Source organism: Fringilla coelebs (assembly GCF_963513975.1).
Source record: "Fringilla coelebs genome assembly, contig: SCAFFOLD_381, whole genome shotgun sequence".
Lineage (NCBI taxonomy): Eukaryota > Metazoa > Chordata > Aves > Passeriformes > Fringillidae > Fringilla > Fringilla coelebs.
In genome coordinates, this window is record NW_028167376.1 from 7,031 (window position 1) to 22,974 (window position 15,944).

The 15,944-nt window shown below is 46.9% G+C and overlaps 1 protein-coding gene across 1 annotated transcript in view; it reads left to right on the top strand.

Annotated features, from left to right (window-relative positions):
- Window positions 1-4,558: 4,558 nt before the first annotated feature.
- Window positions 4,559-15,944, top strand: part of LOC311165993 (signal-induced proliferation-associated 1-like protein 3) — a gene marked incomplete at its 3' end in the record, with an annotated part of 29,604 nt that continues 18,218 nt past the window's right edge. Inside the window, exons 1-4 of the mRNA XM_084227485.1 lie at window positions 4,559-5,741; window positions 6,601-6,731; window positions 8,287-8,475; window positions 9,759-9,933. Coding sequence (XP_084083611.1) covers window positions 4,685-5,741; window positions 6,601-6,731; window positions 8,287-8,475; window positions 9,759-9,933 — 1,552 coding nt within the window. The remainder of the gene's footprint in view (window positions 5,742-6,600; window positions 6,732-8,286; window positions 8,476-9,758; window positions 9,934-15,944) is intronic.

Consider the following 15,944-nt stretch of genomic DNA (forward strand, 5'->3'; position numbering starts at 1 on the left):
CCTGGGGGGATTTAGGTTGGATTTTGAGTGGAAAATTTTGATTTTGTGGGGAATTTGGGGTTCCTGAGGGGATTTAAGTTGGATTTTGAGGGGAAAATATTGAATTTTGTGGGAATTTGAGGTCTCTGAGGGATTTTGGGATTCTTGAGGGTATTTAGGGTTGGATTTTGAGGGGAAAATTGTGATTTTTGTGGGAATTTGGGATTCCTGATGGGATTTAGGTTGGATTTTGAGGGAAAATTTGTGATTTTTGTGGGAATTTGGGGTCCCTGAGGGGATTTAAGTTGGATTTTTGAGGGGAAAATTGTGATTTTTGTGAAAATTTGGTGTTTCTGAGTGGTTTTGAGTTGGATTTTGAGGGGAAAATTGTGATTTTGTGAGAATTTGGGGTCCCTGAGGGCATTTAGGTTGGATTTTGAGGAAAAATTTGTGATTTTTTTGAGAATTTGGGGTCCCTGAGGGGTTTTGGGATTCCTGAGGGTATTTAGGGTTGGATTTTGAGGAGAAAGTAAAATTTTGTGGGGAATTTGGGGTTTCTGAGTGGTTTTGAGTTGGATTTTGAGGGGAAAATTTTGAATTTTGTGAGAATTTGGGGTCCCTGAGGGTTTGGGGATTTCTGAGGAGATTTATGTTGGATTTTGAGGAGAAAATATAATTTTGTGGGGAATTTGGGGTTCCTGAGGGGATCTAGGTTGGATTTTGAGGGAAAATTTGTGATTTTTGTGAGAATTTGTGGTCCCTGAGGGGTTTTGGGATTCCTGAGGGGATTTAGGGTTGAATTTTGAGGGGAAAAAACCTACCCTACACCCCCTAAAATCCCCAAAAATTAAAAAAATGCCCCAAAATCCCCCATAAAATCCAGAACTCCTCAAAAATTTCCAAAAATCCCCCCTAAATTCACCCAAAACAACCCCAGAACCCCCAAAATTCCAAAAAATCCCCCCAAAATCCTCCCAAAAATCCCCAAAAATTCCAAAAATCCCCCCTGAAATACCCTAAAAATTCAAAAAAATCCCCCCAAAAATTAAAAATAAAACCCCAAAAATCCTCTTAAAAATCCCCAACTCCCCCAATTAACGAACCCTCCCCTAATTAACGCCCCCCTCATTATGCAAATGAGCCCCAGGGTGGCTTCTTGGGGTCCCTTTTTCCACCCCCAAATCCAGAGCAGCCCCTGGGGCCCCTCGTTAATGAGTCCCTCATTAATTAACCCATTCTTAATGAGTCCCTCATTAATGAATCTCTGCTTAATGAGTCCCTCATTAAGGAGGCCTCGTTAACGAGCTCCTGACCTCGTTAGGAGCCCCCCCCCCGGCCCCATGGCAGGGGCTGGGCCTGGGGATTTTCCACTTTTTGGGGGAGATTTTTGTTAATTTTGGGGTTAATTTGGGGTTTTTAGGATTAATTTGGGGTTTTTGAGGTTTTTGGGATTTAATTTGGGAGTTTTGGGGATTCATTTGGGATTTTTGGGGGTTAATTTGGGATTTTTGGGGGTTTTGGGGATTTATTTTGGGACTTTTGGGGGATTAATTTGGGATTTTTGGGGTTTTGGGGGGTAAATTTTGGGGTTTTTTTTGGGTTAATTTGGGATTTTTTGGGGGGTTTGGGATTTAATTTGGGACTTTTGGGGATTCATTTGGGGGTTTTGGGGGTTAATTTGGGGTTTGGGGGAGTTTTTTGGGGTTAATTTGGGAATTTTGGGAATTATTTGGGGTTTTTTTGGGGCTAATTTGGGATTTTTGGGGTTAATTTGGGGTTTTGGGGGTTTAATTTGGAAGTTTTTTGGGTTAATTTGGAGTTTTTTTGGGTTAATTTGGTTTTTTTGGGGATTATTTGGGGTTTTTTGGGGGTTAATTTGGGAATTTTGGGAATTATTTGTGGTTTTGGGGGGTTAATTTGGGATTTTTGGGGATTAGTTTGGGTTTTTTTTGGGGTTAATTTGGGAATTTTGGGAATTATTTGGGAATTTTGGGAATTATTTGTGGGTTTTGGGGTTTTTGGGGGTTAATTTAGAGTTTTTTGGGGTTAATTTGGGTTTTTTGGGAATTATTTGGGATTTTTGGGGGTTAATTTGGGGTTTTGGGGGATTTTTGGGGTTAATTTGGAGTTTTGGGGTTGCTTTGGGGTTTTTTGGGGTTAATTTGGGGTTTGGGGGAATTTTTGGGGGTTAATTTTGGTTTTCTTGGGGTTAATTTGGGATTTTGGGGGGTTAATTGGGGTTTTATGGGGTTAATTTGGGGGTTTGGGGAATTATTTAGGATCTTTGGGAATTATTTGGGGTTTTTTGGGGTTAATTTGGAGTTTTTGGGGTTTATTTGGGGTTTTTGGGAATTATTTGGGGTTTTTGGGGGTTAATTTGGGGTTTTTGGGGTTGCTTTGGGGTTTTTTGGGGTTAATTTGGGGTTTGGAGGAAATTTTTTGGGATAATTTGGGTTTCCTGGGGGTTAATTGGGGTTTTTGGGGTTAATTTGGGGGTTTTGGGAATTATTTGGGATTTTTTGGGGTTAATTTGGGGTTTTGGGGGTTTAGTTTGGAGGTTTTTGGGGTTAATTTGGTTTTTTGGGGGGTTAATTTGGGTTAATTTGGTGTTTTTGGGGTTAATTGGCGTTTTTTGGGGTTAATGTGGGGTTTTTGGGAATTATTTGGGATCTTTGGGGGTTAATTTGGGATTTTTGGGGTTTGAGGATTTAATTTGGGACTTTTGGGGGTTAATTTGGGATTTTTGGGGGTTAATTTGGGATTTTTGGGGGTTTTGGGGTTTAATTTGGGAGTTTTGGGGGGTTAATTTGGGATTTTTGGGGGTTTTGGGGTTTAATTTAGGAGTTTTGGGGATTCATTTGGGTTTTTGGGGGTTAATTTGGTGGTTTTGGGATTTTTTTTGGATTTTTAGGGGTTAATTTGGGATTTTTGGGGATTCATTTGGGGTTTTGGGGGGGTTAATTTGGGATTTTTGGGGTTAATTTGGGGTTTTTTTGGGTAATTTGGGTATTTTGGGGGGGTTTTGGGATTAAATTGGGAGTTTTGGGGATGAATTTGGGGTTTTTTGGGGGTTAATTTTGGTTTTTTGGGGTTAATTTGGGTTTTTGGGGGTTAATTTGGGAATTTTGTGGACTATTTGGGAATTTTAGAGTTTTTGGAATTCTGGAATTTTTCTTGATCATTCCAGGATTTTTTTTGGGGGGGAATTATTTTTAATCATTCCAAGATTTTTTTTTAGGAATTCTGAGAATTTTTAAAGAAACAATTCCCATTTTTTTTTAACCCCTTCCAGCCCTCCCGCCATGCGCCGCCGACGCCGATTCCCGACTTTCCCCGGCCTCCTCCTCCTGCCATGACCTCCTGGACCTCCTGGACCTCCTGGATCTTCTGGATCTTCTGGATCTTGAGGATCTCCTGGACCTTTTGGATCTTCTGGATCTCCTGGATCTTGAGGATCTCCAGGATCTCCTGGATTTTGAGGGTCTCCAGGATCTCCTGGATTTTGAGGACCTGCTGGATCTTAAGCATCTCCAGATCTTGAGGACCTCCTGGACCTCCTGGACCTCCTGGATCTTGAGGATCTCCTGGATCTTGAGGATCTCCAGGATCTCCTGGATCTTGAGGACCTCTTGGATCTTGAGGACCTCGTGGATCTCCAGATCTCCTGGACTTCCTGGATCTTCTGGATCTTGAGGACTTCTTGGATCTTGAGATCTCCTGGATCTTGAGGATCTCCTGGACCTTGAAGAACTCCTGGATCTTGAAGATCTCCTGGATCTCCAGATCTCCTGAATCTTCTGCATCTTGAGGACCTCCTGGATCTTGAGGATCTCCAGGATCTCCTGGATCTTGAAGATCTCCTGGATCTCCAGATCTCCTGGATCTTCTGGATCTCCTGGATCTTGAGGACCTTGAGGACCTCCTGAACCTTGAGGATCTTCTGGACCTCCAGATCTTGAGGACCTCGTGGATCTCCAGATCTCCTGGACCTCCTCGACCTCCTGGATCTTCTGGATCTTGAGGATCTCCTGGATCTTGAAATCTCCTGGATCTTGAGATCTCCTGGACCTCCTGGACCTTCTGGATCTTGAGGATCTCCTGGACTTCCTGGATCTTCTGGATCTCCTGGATCTTGAGCATCTCCAGATCTTGAGGACCTCCTGGACCTCCTGGACCTCTTGCATCTTCTGGATCTTCTGGATCTTGAGGACCTCCTGGATCTCCTGGATCTTGAGCATCTCCAGATCTTGAGGACCTCCTGGACCTCTTGCATCTTCTGGATCTTCTGGATCTTGAGAATCTTCTGGATCTTGAGGATCTCCTTGGTCTTGAGGACCTCCTGGATCTTGAGGACCTCCTGGATCTTCTGGATCTTCTGGACCTCCTGGATCTTGAGGAACTCCTGGATCTCCAGATCTCCTGGACCTCCTGGATCTTCTGGATCTTCTGGATCTTGAGGACCTCCAGGACCTCCTGGATCTTGAGATCTCCTGGACCTTGAGGACCTCCTGGACCTCCAGATCTCCTGGATCTCCTGGATCTTGAGCATCTTCTGGATCTCCTGGATCTTGAGGACCTCCAGGATCTTCTGGACCTCCAGGACCTCCAGGATCTTGAGGACCTCCAGGATCTTGAGGACCTCCAGGACCTCCTGGATCTTGAGCACCTCCAGAACCTCCTTCATCCCAAATTTCCTCTTGGGACGATGAATTCCCAACGCTCCGAAATCCCCCCGGTTCCCAAGATGGGCGTCCGCGCCCGAGTGGCCGAATGGCCTCCTCGTTCCAAAGAATATTCCGGAAACTCCCGGAATTTTCCATCATCTCAATCATCTTTTAAACCTTTCCATCGAAGGTTGATCCCTCATTTCAAAGATGTCGAATTCCAAGAGGGATTTTTAGGAATGAGACAAAGAAGCAGCAGCGAGGTCACCTTGAGCGAATGCGATCCCGAAGAAATCCCGGAAATCCGCGGAAATTCCGGAAATTCCGCCGGATTATTTCGGGAATACGGCAGCACTTCCTCAATCGACATCCAAGGAATTCCAGAACAAAATTTTTTCGAAATTCTCAACGAATTCCGAACGAAAAAACCTCAATTTTCAACCTCCAAACCCCAAACCCGCGACCGACCCCGACCCTCGAAGGACAAACCCCGACGCCGCTGTTTAAAACCCGACGATTCCATCTTCAAAAAACTCCTCAATCCCAAAGATCCCGAAGATCCCAAAATTCCAGAACCTTCCAAATCTTGGATTTGTCGTAAAAGCTTCGCTCATTTCGACGTTCAGAGCATTTTTTTCGAGGCCGTTTCCGCCGCCACGACGACGACGGCGTCTCGACGTCGCAACACGACCACGGGAGCGTCGGCGGCGTCGGCCGGATCCGATCCCAATTTTTCCAGCACTGAGGATTTAAATTCCAAAGAAAATTTGGAGCAGGATTTAGGGGATAACACCAGCAACGATTTATTGTTGAGTTGTCCTCATTTCCGGAACGAAATCGGCGGCGACGGCGTCGAACGCGACGTCAGCTTCTCCAAATCCGCTTTTTCCTCCTCTCCTCCTCCTCCTCCTCTTCCTCCTCCTCCTCATTCCGGGGTTTTGTCGGAATCTGGGAATTTTTTCAAGGTGAGCAACGCTGGAATTTCAATTTTGGAGTTTCCTAAAGAGCAGCAAAGGAATCCCGAGAGGATCGGGAGTTACAGCGTGGAGCACGCCGATCTCGGAGCCACCTACTACCGCGATTATTTCCACGGAAAAGGTGGGGAAAGACGGGAATTTTTGGGAATTTTGGGGGATTTGGGGGGATTTTGGGGAATTTTGGGGGTTGGGGATTTTTGGGGATTTTTTAAGGGAATTTTTTAAGACTGTTTTCCCCACATTTCCCCCATTTTTCCCCATTTCCCCCCTGAAATCCCATTTCCCCTCCATTTTTTTCCCAATTTTCCCCGTTTTTTCCCCGTTCCCCCCCCAAATTCCCATTTTTCCCCATTTTCCCCATTTTCCCCCATTTCCCCTTCACTTTTCCCAATTTTTCCCCATTTCCCTCCATTTTCCCCATTTCTTCCCTATATTTCCCCATTTTTCCCAATTTCCCCCCATTTTCTCCCATTTTCCCACACTTTTCCCCATTTCCCCCCCATTTTTCCCCATTTCCCCCCCAAATTCCCATTTTTCCCCATTTCCTCCCCAATTCCCCCCATTTTTCGCATTTCCCCCCCCATTTTCCCAATTTTTTCCCCATTTCCCCCCATTTTCCCCCCTAAATTCCCATTTTTTCCCCATTTCCCCCCCAATTCCCCATTTCCCCCCCATTTTCCCCAACTGTTCCCCAATTTTCCCCATTTTTCCCCCATTTTCCCCATTTTTTCCCAATTTCCCCCCATTTCCCCCCCATTTTCCCCAATTTCCCCATTTTCCCCATTTCCCCCCATTTCCCCCCCTTTTTCCACCATTTTTTCCAATTCCCCCCCAATTTTCCCCCAATTTTCCCCCAAATTCCCCCCCATTTTCCCCCCTAAATTCCCTTTTTCCCCCCATTTTCCCCAATTTCCCTCCCTTTCCCTCCCATTTCCCCCCTTTTTTCTCACTTTTTCCCATTTTCCCCTTTTTTCCCCCAGAACACTCCAACTATTTTGGCCTGGACGAGAAGCTGGGCCCGGTGGCCGTCAGCGTCCGGCGCGAGCGCCTGGAGGAGCCCTCGGAGCACGGCCCCCAGTTCCAGCACCGCCTCATCTTCCGCACCAGCCAGGTCCCAAAACACCCCAAATCACCCCAAAAATCACCCCCAAAATACTCCAAAATCACCCCAAAATCACCCCCAAATCACCCCCAAAAATCCCCCCAAAAGTGGGAAAAATCGGGAAAAATTTGTCCTGAAAATTTCAATTTTTCGTCCCATAAATTCCAATTTTTTAATTATCAAAATTCCAGTTTTCATCCTCAAAATTTCAATTCTTCATCCTCAAAACTCCAATTTTTTAATCATTAAATTTCCCATTTTCATCCTCAAAATTCCATTTTTTCATCCCCAAAATCCAAGGTTTTTCTACCTAAAACCCCTGTAAACCTCCCCAAAAAATTCTAATTTTTAAATTTTTCCCTAATTTCCCCATTTCCCCCCTCCCCTTTCCCAGCTGCTGAGTCTGGCATCGAGTCTTACAAATTTTGCGGATAAATTTCTCAATTTTAGGGATAAATTTCCCAGAATTTTGGGCTAAAATCCCTGAATTTTGGCCTCAAAATCCCCAAATTTTGGCCTCCAATCCCTGCAAATTTGGGATAAAATTCCCCAAATTTTGGCATCCAATGCCTGAATTTCAGGATCAAATTCTCTCAATTTTTTTCTCAAACCCCCAAATTTTGGAACCAAATCCCTGCAAATTTTGGGATAAAATTCCCCAAATTTTGGGATAAAATTCCCCAAATCTTTTCCTCAAACCCCCAAATTTTTGCCTCAAGCCTCCAAATTTTGGGATAAAATGCCCCAAATTTTGGCCTTAAATCCCCAAACTTTGGGATAAAATTCCCCAAATTTTGACTCCAAACCTCCAAACTTTTGCCTCAAATCCCAAAAATTTTGGCCTCAAATCCCCAAATTTTTGCCTGAAACCCCCAAATTTTGCTCCCAAACCCCCAAATTTTTTCCTCAAACCCCCCAATTTTTTCCCCAAACCCCCAAATTTTGGGATAAAATTCCCCAAATTTTTTCCTCAAATCCCCAAATTTTGGCCCCAAATTTTGGCCCAAACCCCCAAATTTTTCCTCAAATCCCCAAATTTTCACCCGAAATCCCCAAATTTTGCTCCCAAATTTTTTCCTCAAATCCCCAAATTTTGCTCCCAAACTTTCCCCCCAAATCCCCAAATTTTGGCCCCAAACCCCCAAATTTTGGGATAAAATCCCCAAATTTTTTCCTCAAATCCCCAAATTTTGCCCTCAAACCCCCCAAATTTTGGCCTCAAACCCCCCAAATTTTTCCTCAAATCCCCAAATTTTGGCTTCAAACCCCCCAAATTTTTCCTCAAATCCCCAAATTTTACTCCCAAATCCTCAAATTTTTTCCTCAAATCCCCAATTTTTTTGCCCCAAATTTTTTCCTCAAATCCCCAAATTTTGGGATAAAATTCCCTAAATTTTTGCCTCAAATCCCCAAATTTTGGCCCCAAATCCCCAAATTTTGGGATAAAATTCACTGAATTTTTGCCTCAAATCCCCAAATTTTGGCCCTAACCCCCCTGCAAACCTCCCAAAACATTCCAATTTCTAATTTTTCCCTAATTTCCCCATTTTTCCCCCTTTTCCAGCTGGTGACCCTCCGTGGCTCCATCCTGGAGGACGCCACCCCCAGCACGGCCAAGGCCGGATCCGTGCGAGGGATCCCCCTGCGGGACCTGCTGGAATTCGTCCTGCCCGAGCTCAACATCCACTGCCTGCGCCTGGCCCTGGCCACCCCCAAGGTCCCTGAGCAGCTCCTCAAGCTGGATGAGCAAGGGGTGAGAATTCCTGGAATTTTGGGAATTTTTTGGGAATTTTTTTGGGAATTTTTAGGATTTTTTTTTGATTTTTCGCGAATTTTTTTGGCAATTTCGGGGGTTTTTTTGGTTAATTTCTGGGATATTTTGTGCTTCTTGTACTTGAAGGGTTAAAGGATTTTAAGGGTTAAAAGATTTCTGGGATTTGAGGGAATTCCTGGAATTTTTTGGGAATTTTTGGGGAATTTTGGGGGAATTTATTTGGAATTTCTGGGATTTTTCGCGAATTTTTTGTGATTTTTTTAATGGATTTTCTGGCATTTCTGGTGCTTTTGGGATCTGTTGTATTCCAAGGGTTAAGGGATCTCAAGGGTTAAAAGATTTCTGGGATTTGAGGGAATTCCTGGAATTTTTAGGAATTTTTAGGGAATTTTTGGGATTTTTTTTAATTTCCTGGGATTTTGGGGGGGGGGAATTTTCTGGGATTTGTTGGGAATTTTTTCTGGATTTTTTTTTTAATTTTCTGGGTTTATTTTGGAATTTTCTGGATTTTTTTTTGTAATTTCCTGAGATTTTAGGGGGGAATTTTCTGGGATTTGTTGGGAATTTTTTGGGTTTATTTTGGAATTTCCTGGGATTTTTGGGTGGGAATTTTCTGGGATTTGTTGGGAATTTTGGGGGGTTTTTTTTGAATTTTCTGGGATTATTTTGGAATTTCCTGGGATTTTGGCTGGAGAATTTTCTGGGATTTGTTGGGAATTTTGGGTGGATTTTTTTGGAATTTTTGGAGGGTTTTTTTTTTAATTTTCTGGGATATTTTTAGACTTTCCTGGGATTTTGGGGGGGGGGAATTTCCTGAGATTTGTTGGGAATTTTCTGGGTTTATTTTGGAATTTTCTGGTTTTTTGGGGAATTTTCTGGGTTTATTTTGGAATTTTCTGGGGTTTTTGGGGGGGGAATTTTGGAATTATTTTGGAATTTATTTTGGAACTTTCTGGGTTTTTGGGGGGATTTTCTGGGTTTTTTGGGGGGGGAATTTTCTGGGATTATTTTGGAATTTTCTGGGTTTTTGGGGGGATTTTCTCAGTTTTTTGGGGAGGATTTCTCAGTTTTTACATCTCTCATTCCCCAATGCTTTAAATCTCCCCAAACTTAGGCAATCCCAAAAATCAAAAAAACCTCCACCATTCTCTAAAATTCCTCAGATTTGTTTTTTTTTGGGATTTGGGATATTTCTGGGTGAATTTGAGGGTTTTTTTGGGATATCCCACGATCCTAAACCCCCCAACCCCGCGGCGCCGCAGCTCTGCCGGCGGCACAAGGTGGGGATCCTGTACTGCAAGGCCGGGCAGAGCTCGGAGGAGGAGATGTACAACAACGAGGCCGCCGGGCCCGCGCTCGAGGAGTTCCTGACCCTCCTGGGAGAGAAGGTTTCCCTCAAGTCCTTCACCAAGTACGCGGCGCAGCTCGACACCAAGAGTGAGTTTGGGGTCTTGGGATCGCCTCGGGATCGGGGATTTCACCAGGAGATCCCAAAAGTTGAAGGATCTCAAGAGTTGGAGGATCCCAAGGGTTGGAGGATCCCAAGAATTGGGGGATCTGAAGGGTTGGAGGATCCCAAGAGATGGGGGAACCCAAGGGTTGAAGGATCTCAAGAGTTGGGGGATCTCAAGGGTTGGAGGATCCCAAGAGTTGGGGGATCTCAAGGGTTGAACGATCCCAAGAGTTGGATGATCCCAAGGGTTGAAGGATCCCAAGAGTTGGGGGATCTCAAGGGTTGAAGGATCTCAAGAGTTGGGGGATCTCAAGGGTTGAACGATCCCAAGAGTTGGATGATCCCAAGGGTTGAAGGATCCCAAGAGTTGGATGGTCCCAAAAGTTGGGGGATCCCATAGCTTGAAGGATCCCAAAAGTTGAAGGATTCCAGAGGTTGAAGAGTTTGGGAGATCCCAAAGGTTGAAGGATCCCAAAGGTTGAAGGATTCCAAGATTTGGGAGATCCCAAGAGTTGAAGGATCTCAAGAGTTGGGGGATCCCAAGGGTTGAAGGATCTCAAGAGTTGGATGATCCCAAGAGTTGGGGGATCCCAAGGGTTGAAGGATCTCAAGAGTTGGGAGATCCCAAGGGTTGGATGGTCCCAGAAGTTGGGGGATCCCCAGGGTTGAAGGATCCCAAGAGTTGAAGGATTCTGAGGGTTGGGAGATCCCAAGAGTTCCTGACCCTCCTGGGAGAGAAGGTTTCCCTCAAGTCCTTCACCAAGTACGCGGCGCAGCTCGACACCAAGAGTGAGTTTGGGGGTCTGGGGATGGGGGATTTCACCTGGAGATCCCAAAAGTTGAAGGAATCCAAGAGTTGGAGGATCCCAAGAGTTGGGAGGTCCCAAGAGTTGAATGATCCCAAAAGTTGAAGGATCCCAAGAGTTGGAGGATCCCAAGAGTTGGGAGATCCCAAGAGTTGAATGATCCCAAAAGTTGAAGGATCCCAAGAGTTGGAGGATCCCAAGAGTTGGAGGATCCCAAGAGTTGGGGGATCCCAAGGGTTGAAGGATCTCAAGGGTTGGATGATCCCAGAAGTTGGGGGATCCCAAGGGTTGAAGGATCCCAAGAGTTGAAGGATTCTGAGGGTTGGGAGATCCCAAGAGTTCCTGACCCTCCTGGGAGAGAAGGTTTCCCTCAAGTCCTTCACCAAGTACGCGGCGCAGCTCGACACCAAGAGTGAGTTTGGGGGTCTTGGGATTGAGGATTTCACCAGGGGATCCCAAGAATTGGGGGGTCTAAAGGGTTGGGGGATCCCAAAGGTTGAAGGATCCCAAGACTTGGACGATCCCAAGAGTTGAAGGATCTCAAGAGTTGAAGGATCTCAAGAGTTGGGGGATCTCAAGAGTTGAAGGATCTCAAGAGTTGGGAGATCCCAAAGGTTGAAGGATCCCAAAAGTTGAGGGATCCCAAGAGTTGGGAGATCCCAAGGGTTGAAGGATCTCAAGAGTTGGGAGATCCCAAGGGTTGGATGGTCCCAAAAGTTGGGGGATCCCAAAGCTTGAAGGATCCCAAAAGTTGAAGGATCCCAAGAGTTGAGAGATCCCAAGGGTTGGATGGTCCCAGAAGTTGGGGGATCCCAAGGGTTGAAGAGTTTGGGGGATCCCAAAGGTTGAAGGATCACAAGAGTTTGGGGGATCCAAGAGTTGGGGGATCCCAAGGGTTGAAGGATCCCAAGAGTTTGTTGAAGGATCTCAAGGGTTGGATGGTCCCAGAAGTTGGGGGATCCCAAGGGTTGAAGAGTTTGGGGGATCTCAAAGGTTGAAGGATCCCAAGAGTTGAAGGATTCTGAGGGTTGGGAGATCCCAAGAGTTCCTGACCCTCCTGGGAGAGAAGGTTTCCCTCAAGTCCTTCACCAAGTACGCGGCGCAGCTCGACACCAAGAGTGAGTTTGGGGCTCTTGGGAACGCCTCGGGATCGGGGATTTCACCAGGAGATCCCAAAAGTTGAAGGAATCCAAGAGTTGGGAGATCTCAAGGGTTGGAGGATCCCAAGAGATGGGGGAACCCAAGGGTTGAAGGATCCCAAGAGTTGGGGGATCCCAAGAGTTGAAGGATCCCAAGAGTTGGGGGATGTCAAGAGTTGAAGGATCTCAAAGGTTGAAGGATCCCAAAAGTTGAAGGATCCCAAGAGTTGGGAGATCCCAAGAGTTGAAGGATTCTAAGGGTTGGAAGTTTCCAAGAACTGGGGGATCTCAAAGGTTGAAGGATCCCAAGAGTTGAAGAATCTCAAGAGTTGGGAGATCCCAAGGGTTGAAGGATCCCAAGAGTTGGGGGATGTCAAGAGTTGAAGGATCCCAAGAGTTGGGGGATCTCAAGGGTTGAAGGATCCCAAGAGTTGGGGGATCCCAAGGGTGTAAGGATCCCAAGAATGGGGGGATCCCAAGGGTTGGAGGATCCCAAGATTTGAAGGATCCCAAGAGTTGGTTGAAGGATCCCAAGGGTGGGATGGTCTCAGAAGTTGAGGGATGCCAGAGGTTGAAGAGTTTGGGGGATCCCAAGAGTTGGGGGATCCCAAGGGTTGAAGGATCTCAAGAGTTGGGAGATCTCAAGGGTTGGATGGTCCCAGAAGTTGGGGGATCCCAAGGGTTGAAGAGTTTGGGGGACCCCAAAGGTTGAAGGATCCCAAAAGTTGAAGGATGCAAAGAGTTGAAGGATCCCAAGAGTTGGGGGATCCCAAGGGTTGAAGGATCCCAAGAGTTTGTTGAAGGATTCCAAGGGTTGGATGGTCCCAGAAGTTGGGGGATCCCAAGGGTTGTAGGATCCCAAGAGTTGAAGGATTCTGAGGGTTGGGAGATCCCAAGAGTTCCTGACCCTCCTGGGAGAGAAGGTTTCCCTCAAGTCCTTCACCAAGTACGCGGCGCAGCTCGACACCAAGAGTGAGTTTGGGGGTCTCGGGATCGCCTCGGGATCGGGGATTTCACCAGGAGATCCCAAAAGTTGAAGGATGAGATCCCAAAAGTTGAAGGATCTCAAGAGTTGGAGGATCCCAAGGGTTGGAGGATCCCAAGAATTGGGGGATCTGAAGGGTTGGAGGATCCCAAGAGATGGGGGAACCCAAGGGTTGAAGGATCTCAAGAGTTGGGGGATCTCAAGAGTTGGGGGATCCCAAAATTTGAAGGATCCCAAGAGTTGGGAGATCCCAAGAGTTGAAGGATTCTAAGGGTTGGAAGTTTCCAAGAACTGGGGGATCTCAAAGGTTGAAGGATCCCAAGAGTTGAAGAATCTCAAGAGTTGGGGGATCCCAAGGGTTGAAGGATCCCAAGAGTTGGGGGATGTCAAGAGTTGAAGGATCCCAAGAGTTGGGGGATCTCAAGGGTTGAAGGATCCCAAGAGTTGGGGGATCCCAAGGGTGTAAGGATCCCAAGAATTGGGGGATCCCAAGGGTTGGAGGATCCCAAGATTTGAAGGATCCCAAGAGTTGGTTTAAGGATCCCAAGGGTGGGATGGTCTCAGAAGTTGAGGGATGCCAGAGGTTGAAGAGTTTGGGGGATCCCAAAAGTTGAAGGATCCCAAAAGTTGAAGGATCCCAAGAGTTGGGAGATCTCAAGGGTTGGATAGTCCCAGAAGTTGGGGGATCCCAAGGGTTGAAGAGTTTGGGGGATCCCAAAGGTTGAAGGATCCCAAATGTTGAAGGATTCCAAGAGTTTAGGGGATCCAAGAGTTGGGGGATCCCAAGGGTTGGGGGATCTCAAGGGTTGAAGGATCTCAAGGGTTGGATGATCCCAAAAGTTGGGGGATCCCATAGCTTGAAGGATCCCAAAAGTTGAAGGATTCCAGAGGTTGAAGAGTTTGGGAGATCCCAAAGGTTGAAGGATCCCAAAAGTTGAAGGATGCCAAGATTTGGGAGATCCCAGGGGTTGGAGGATTCCAAGAGTTGGGGGATCCCAAGAGTTGAAGGATTCCAAGAGTTTGGGGGATCCCAAGGGTTGAAGGATCTCAAGAGTTGGGAGATCCCAAGGGTTGGATGATCCCAGAAGTTGGGGGACCCCAAGGGTTGAAGGATCCCAAGAGTTGAAGGATTCTGAGGGTTGGGAGGTCCCAAGAGTTCCTGACCCTCCTGGGAGAGAAGGTTTCCCTCAAGTCCTTCACCAAGTACGCGGCGCAGCTCGACACCAAGAGTGAGTTTGGGGGTCTTGGGATCGCCTCGGGATCGGGGATTTCACCAGGAGATCCCAAAAGTTGAAGGAATCCAAGAGTTGGAGGATCCCAAGAATTGGGGGATCTGAAGGGTTGGAGGATCCCAAGAGATGGGGGAACCCAAGGGTTGAAGGATCCCAAGAGTTGGGGGATCTCAAGAGTTGGGGGATCCCAAGAGTTGAAGGATCTCAAGAGTTGGGGGATCCCAAGAGTTGGGAGATCCCAAGGGTTGAAGGATCTCAAGAGTTGGGAGATCCCAAGGGTTGAAGGATCCCAAGGGTTGGATGATCCCAGAAGTTGGGGGATCCCAAGGGTTGAAGGATCCCAAGAGTTGAAGGATTCTGAGGGTTGGGAGATCCCAAGAGTTCCTGACCCTCCTGGGAGAGAAGGTTTCCCTCAAGTCCTTCACCAAGTACGCGGCGCAGCTCGACATCAAGAGTGAGTTTGGGGTCTTGGGATCGCCTCGGGATCGGGGATTTCACCAGGAGATCCCAAAAGTTGAAGGAATCCAAGAGTTGGAGGATCCCAAGGGTTGGAGGATCCCAAGAGATGGGGGAACCCAAGGGTTGAAGGATCTCAAGAGTTGGGGGATCTCAAGGGTTGAAGGATCTCAAGAGTTGGGGGATCCCAAGGGTTGGGTGGTTCCAGAAGTTGGGGGATCCCAAGGGTTGGGAGATCTCAAGAGTTCCTGGCCCTCCTGGGAGAGAAGGTTTCCCTCAAGTCCTTCACCAAGTACGCGGCGCAGCTCGACACCAAGAGTGAGTTTGGGGGTCTTGGGATCTTCCCGGGATCTTCTCGGGATCGGGGATTTCACCTGGAGATCCCAAAAGTTGAAGGATTCCAAGAGTTGGGAGATCTCAAGAGTTGGAGGATCCCAAGAGATGGGGGAACCCAAGGGTTGAAGGATCCCAAGAGTTGGTGGATCTCAAGAGTTGAAGGATCCCAAGAATTGGGGGATCTGAAGGGTTGGATGATCCCAAAAGTTGGGGGATCCCAAGAGTTGGGAGATCCCAAAGGTTGAATGATCCCAAAAGTTGGAGGATCCCAAGAGTTGGGAGATCCCAAGAGTTGGGAGGTCCCAAAGGTTGAAGGATCCCAAGACTTGGGAGATCCCAAAAGTTGAAGGATCCCAAAAGTTGAAGGACCCCAAGAGTTGGGAGATCCCAAGGGTTGGATGGTCCCAAAAGTTGGGGGATCCCAAGAGTTGAAGGATCCCAAGAGTTGGGGGATCTCAAGAGTTGAAGGATCCCAAGAGTTGGGAGATCCCAAGGGTTGGATGGTCCCAGAAGTTGGGGGATCCCAAGGGTTGAAGAGTTTGGGGGATCCCAAAGGTTGAAGGATCCCAAAGGTTGAAGGATTCCAAGAGTTTAGGGGATCCAAGAGTTGGGGGATCCCAAGGGTTGGGGGATCCCAAGGGTTGAAGGATTCCAAGAATTGGGGGATCCCAAGGGTTGGATGGTCCCAGAAGTTGGGGGATCCCAGAGGTTGAAGGATCCCAAAGGTTGGAGGATCCCAAGAGTTGGAGGATCCCAAGAGTTGAAGGATCTCAAGAGTTGCTTGAAGGATCCCAAGGTTTGAAAGATTCCCAAGAGTTGGAAGATCCCAAGAGTTGGGTGCTCCCAAATTTCCAGGATCTGTTTTTCAGGATTTCACCGGATCCGCTTTTCGGTATTTCACCGGATCCCCATTTTAGGATTTCACCGGATCCATTTCTTTGGGATTTCACCGGATCCCAATTTTGGGATTTCACTGGATCCCAATTTTGGGTTTTCACTGTCTCCTCTTTTCCCATTTTTTTCTCCTCTTTTCCCATTTTT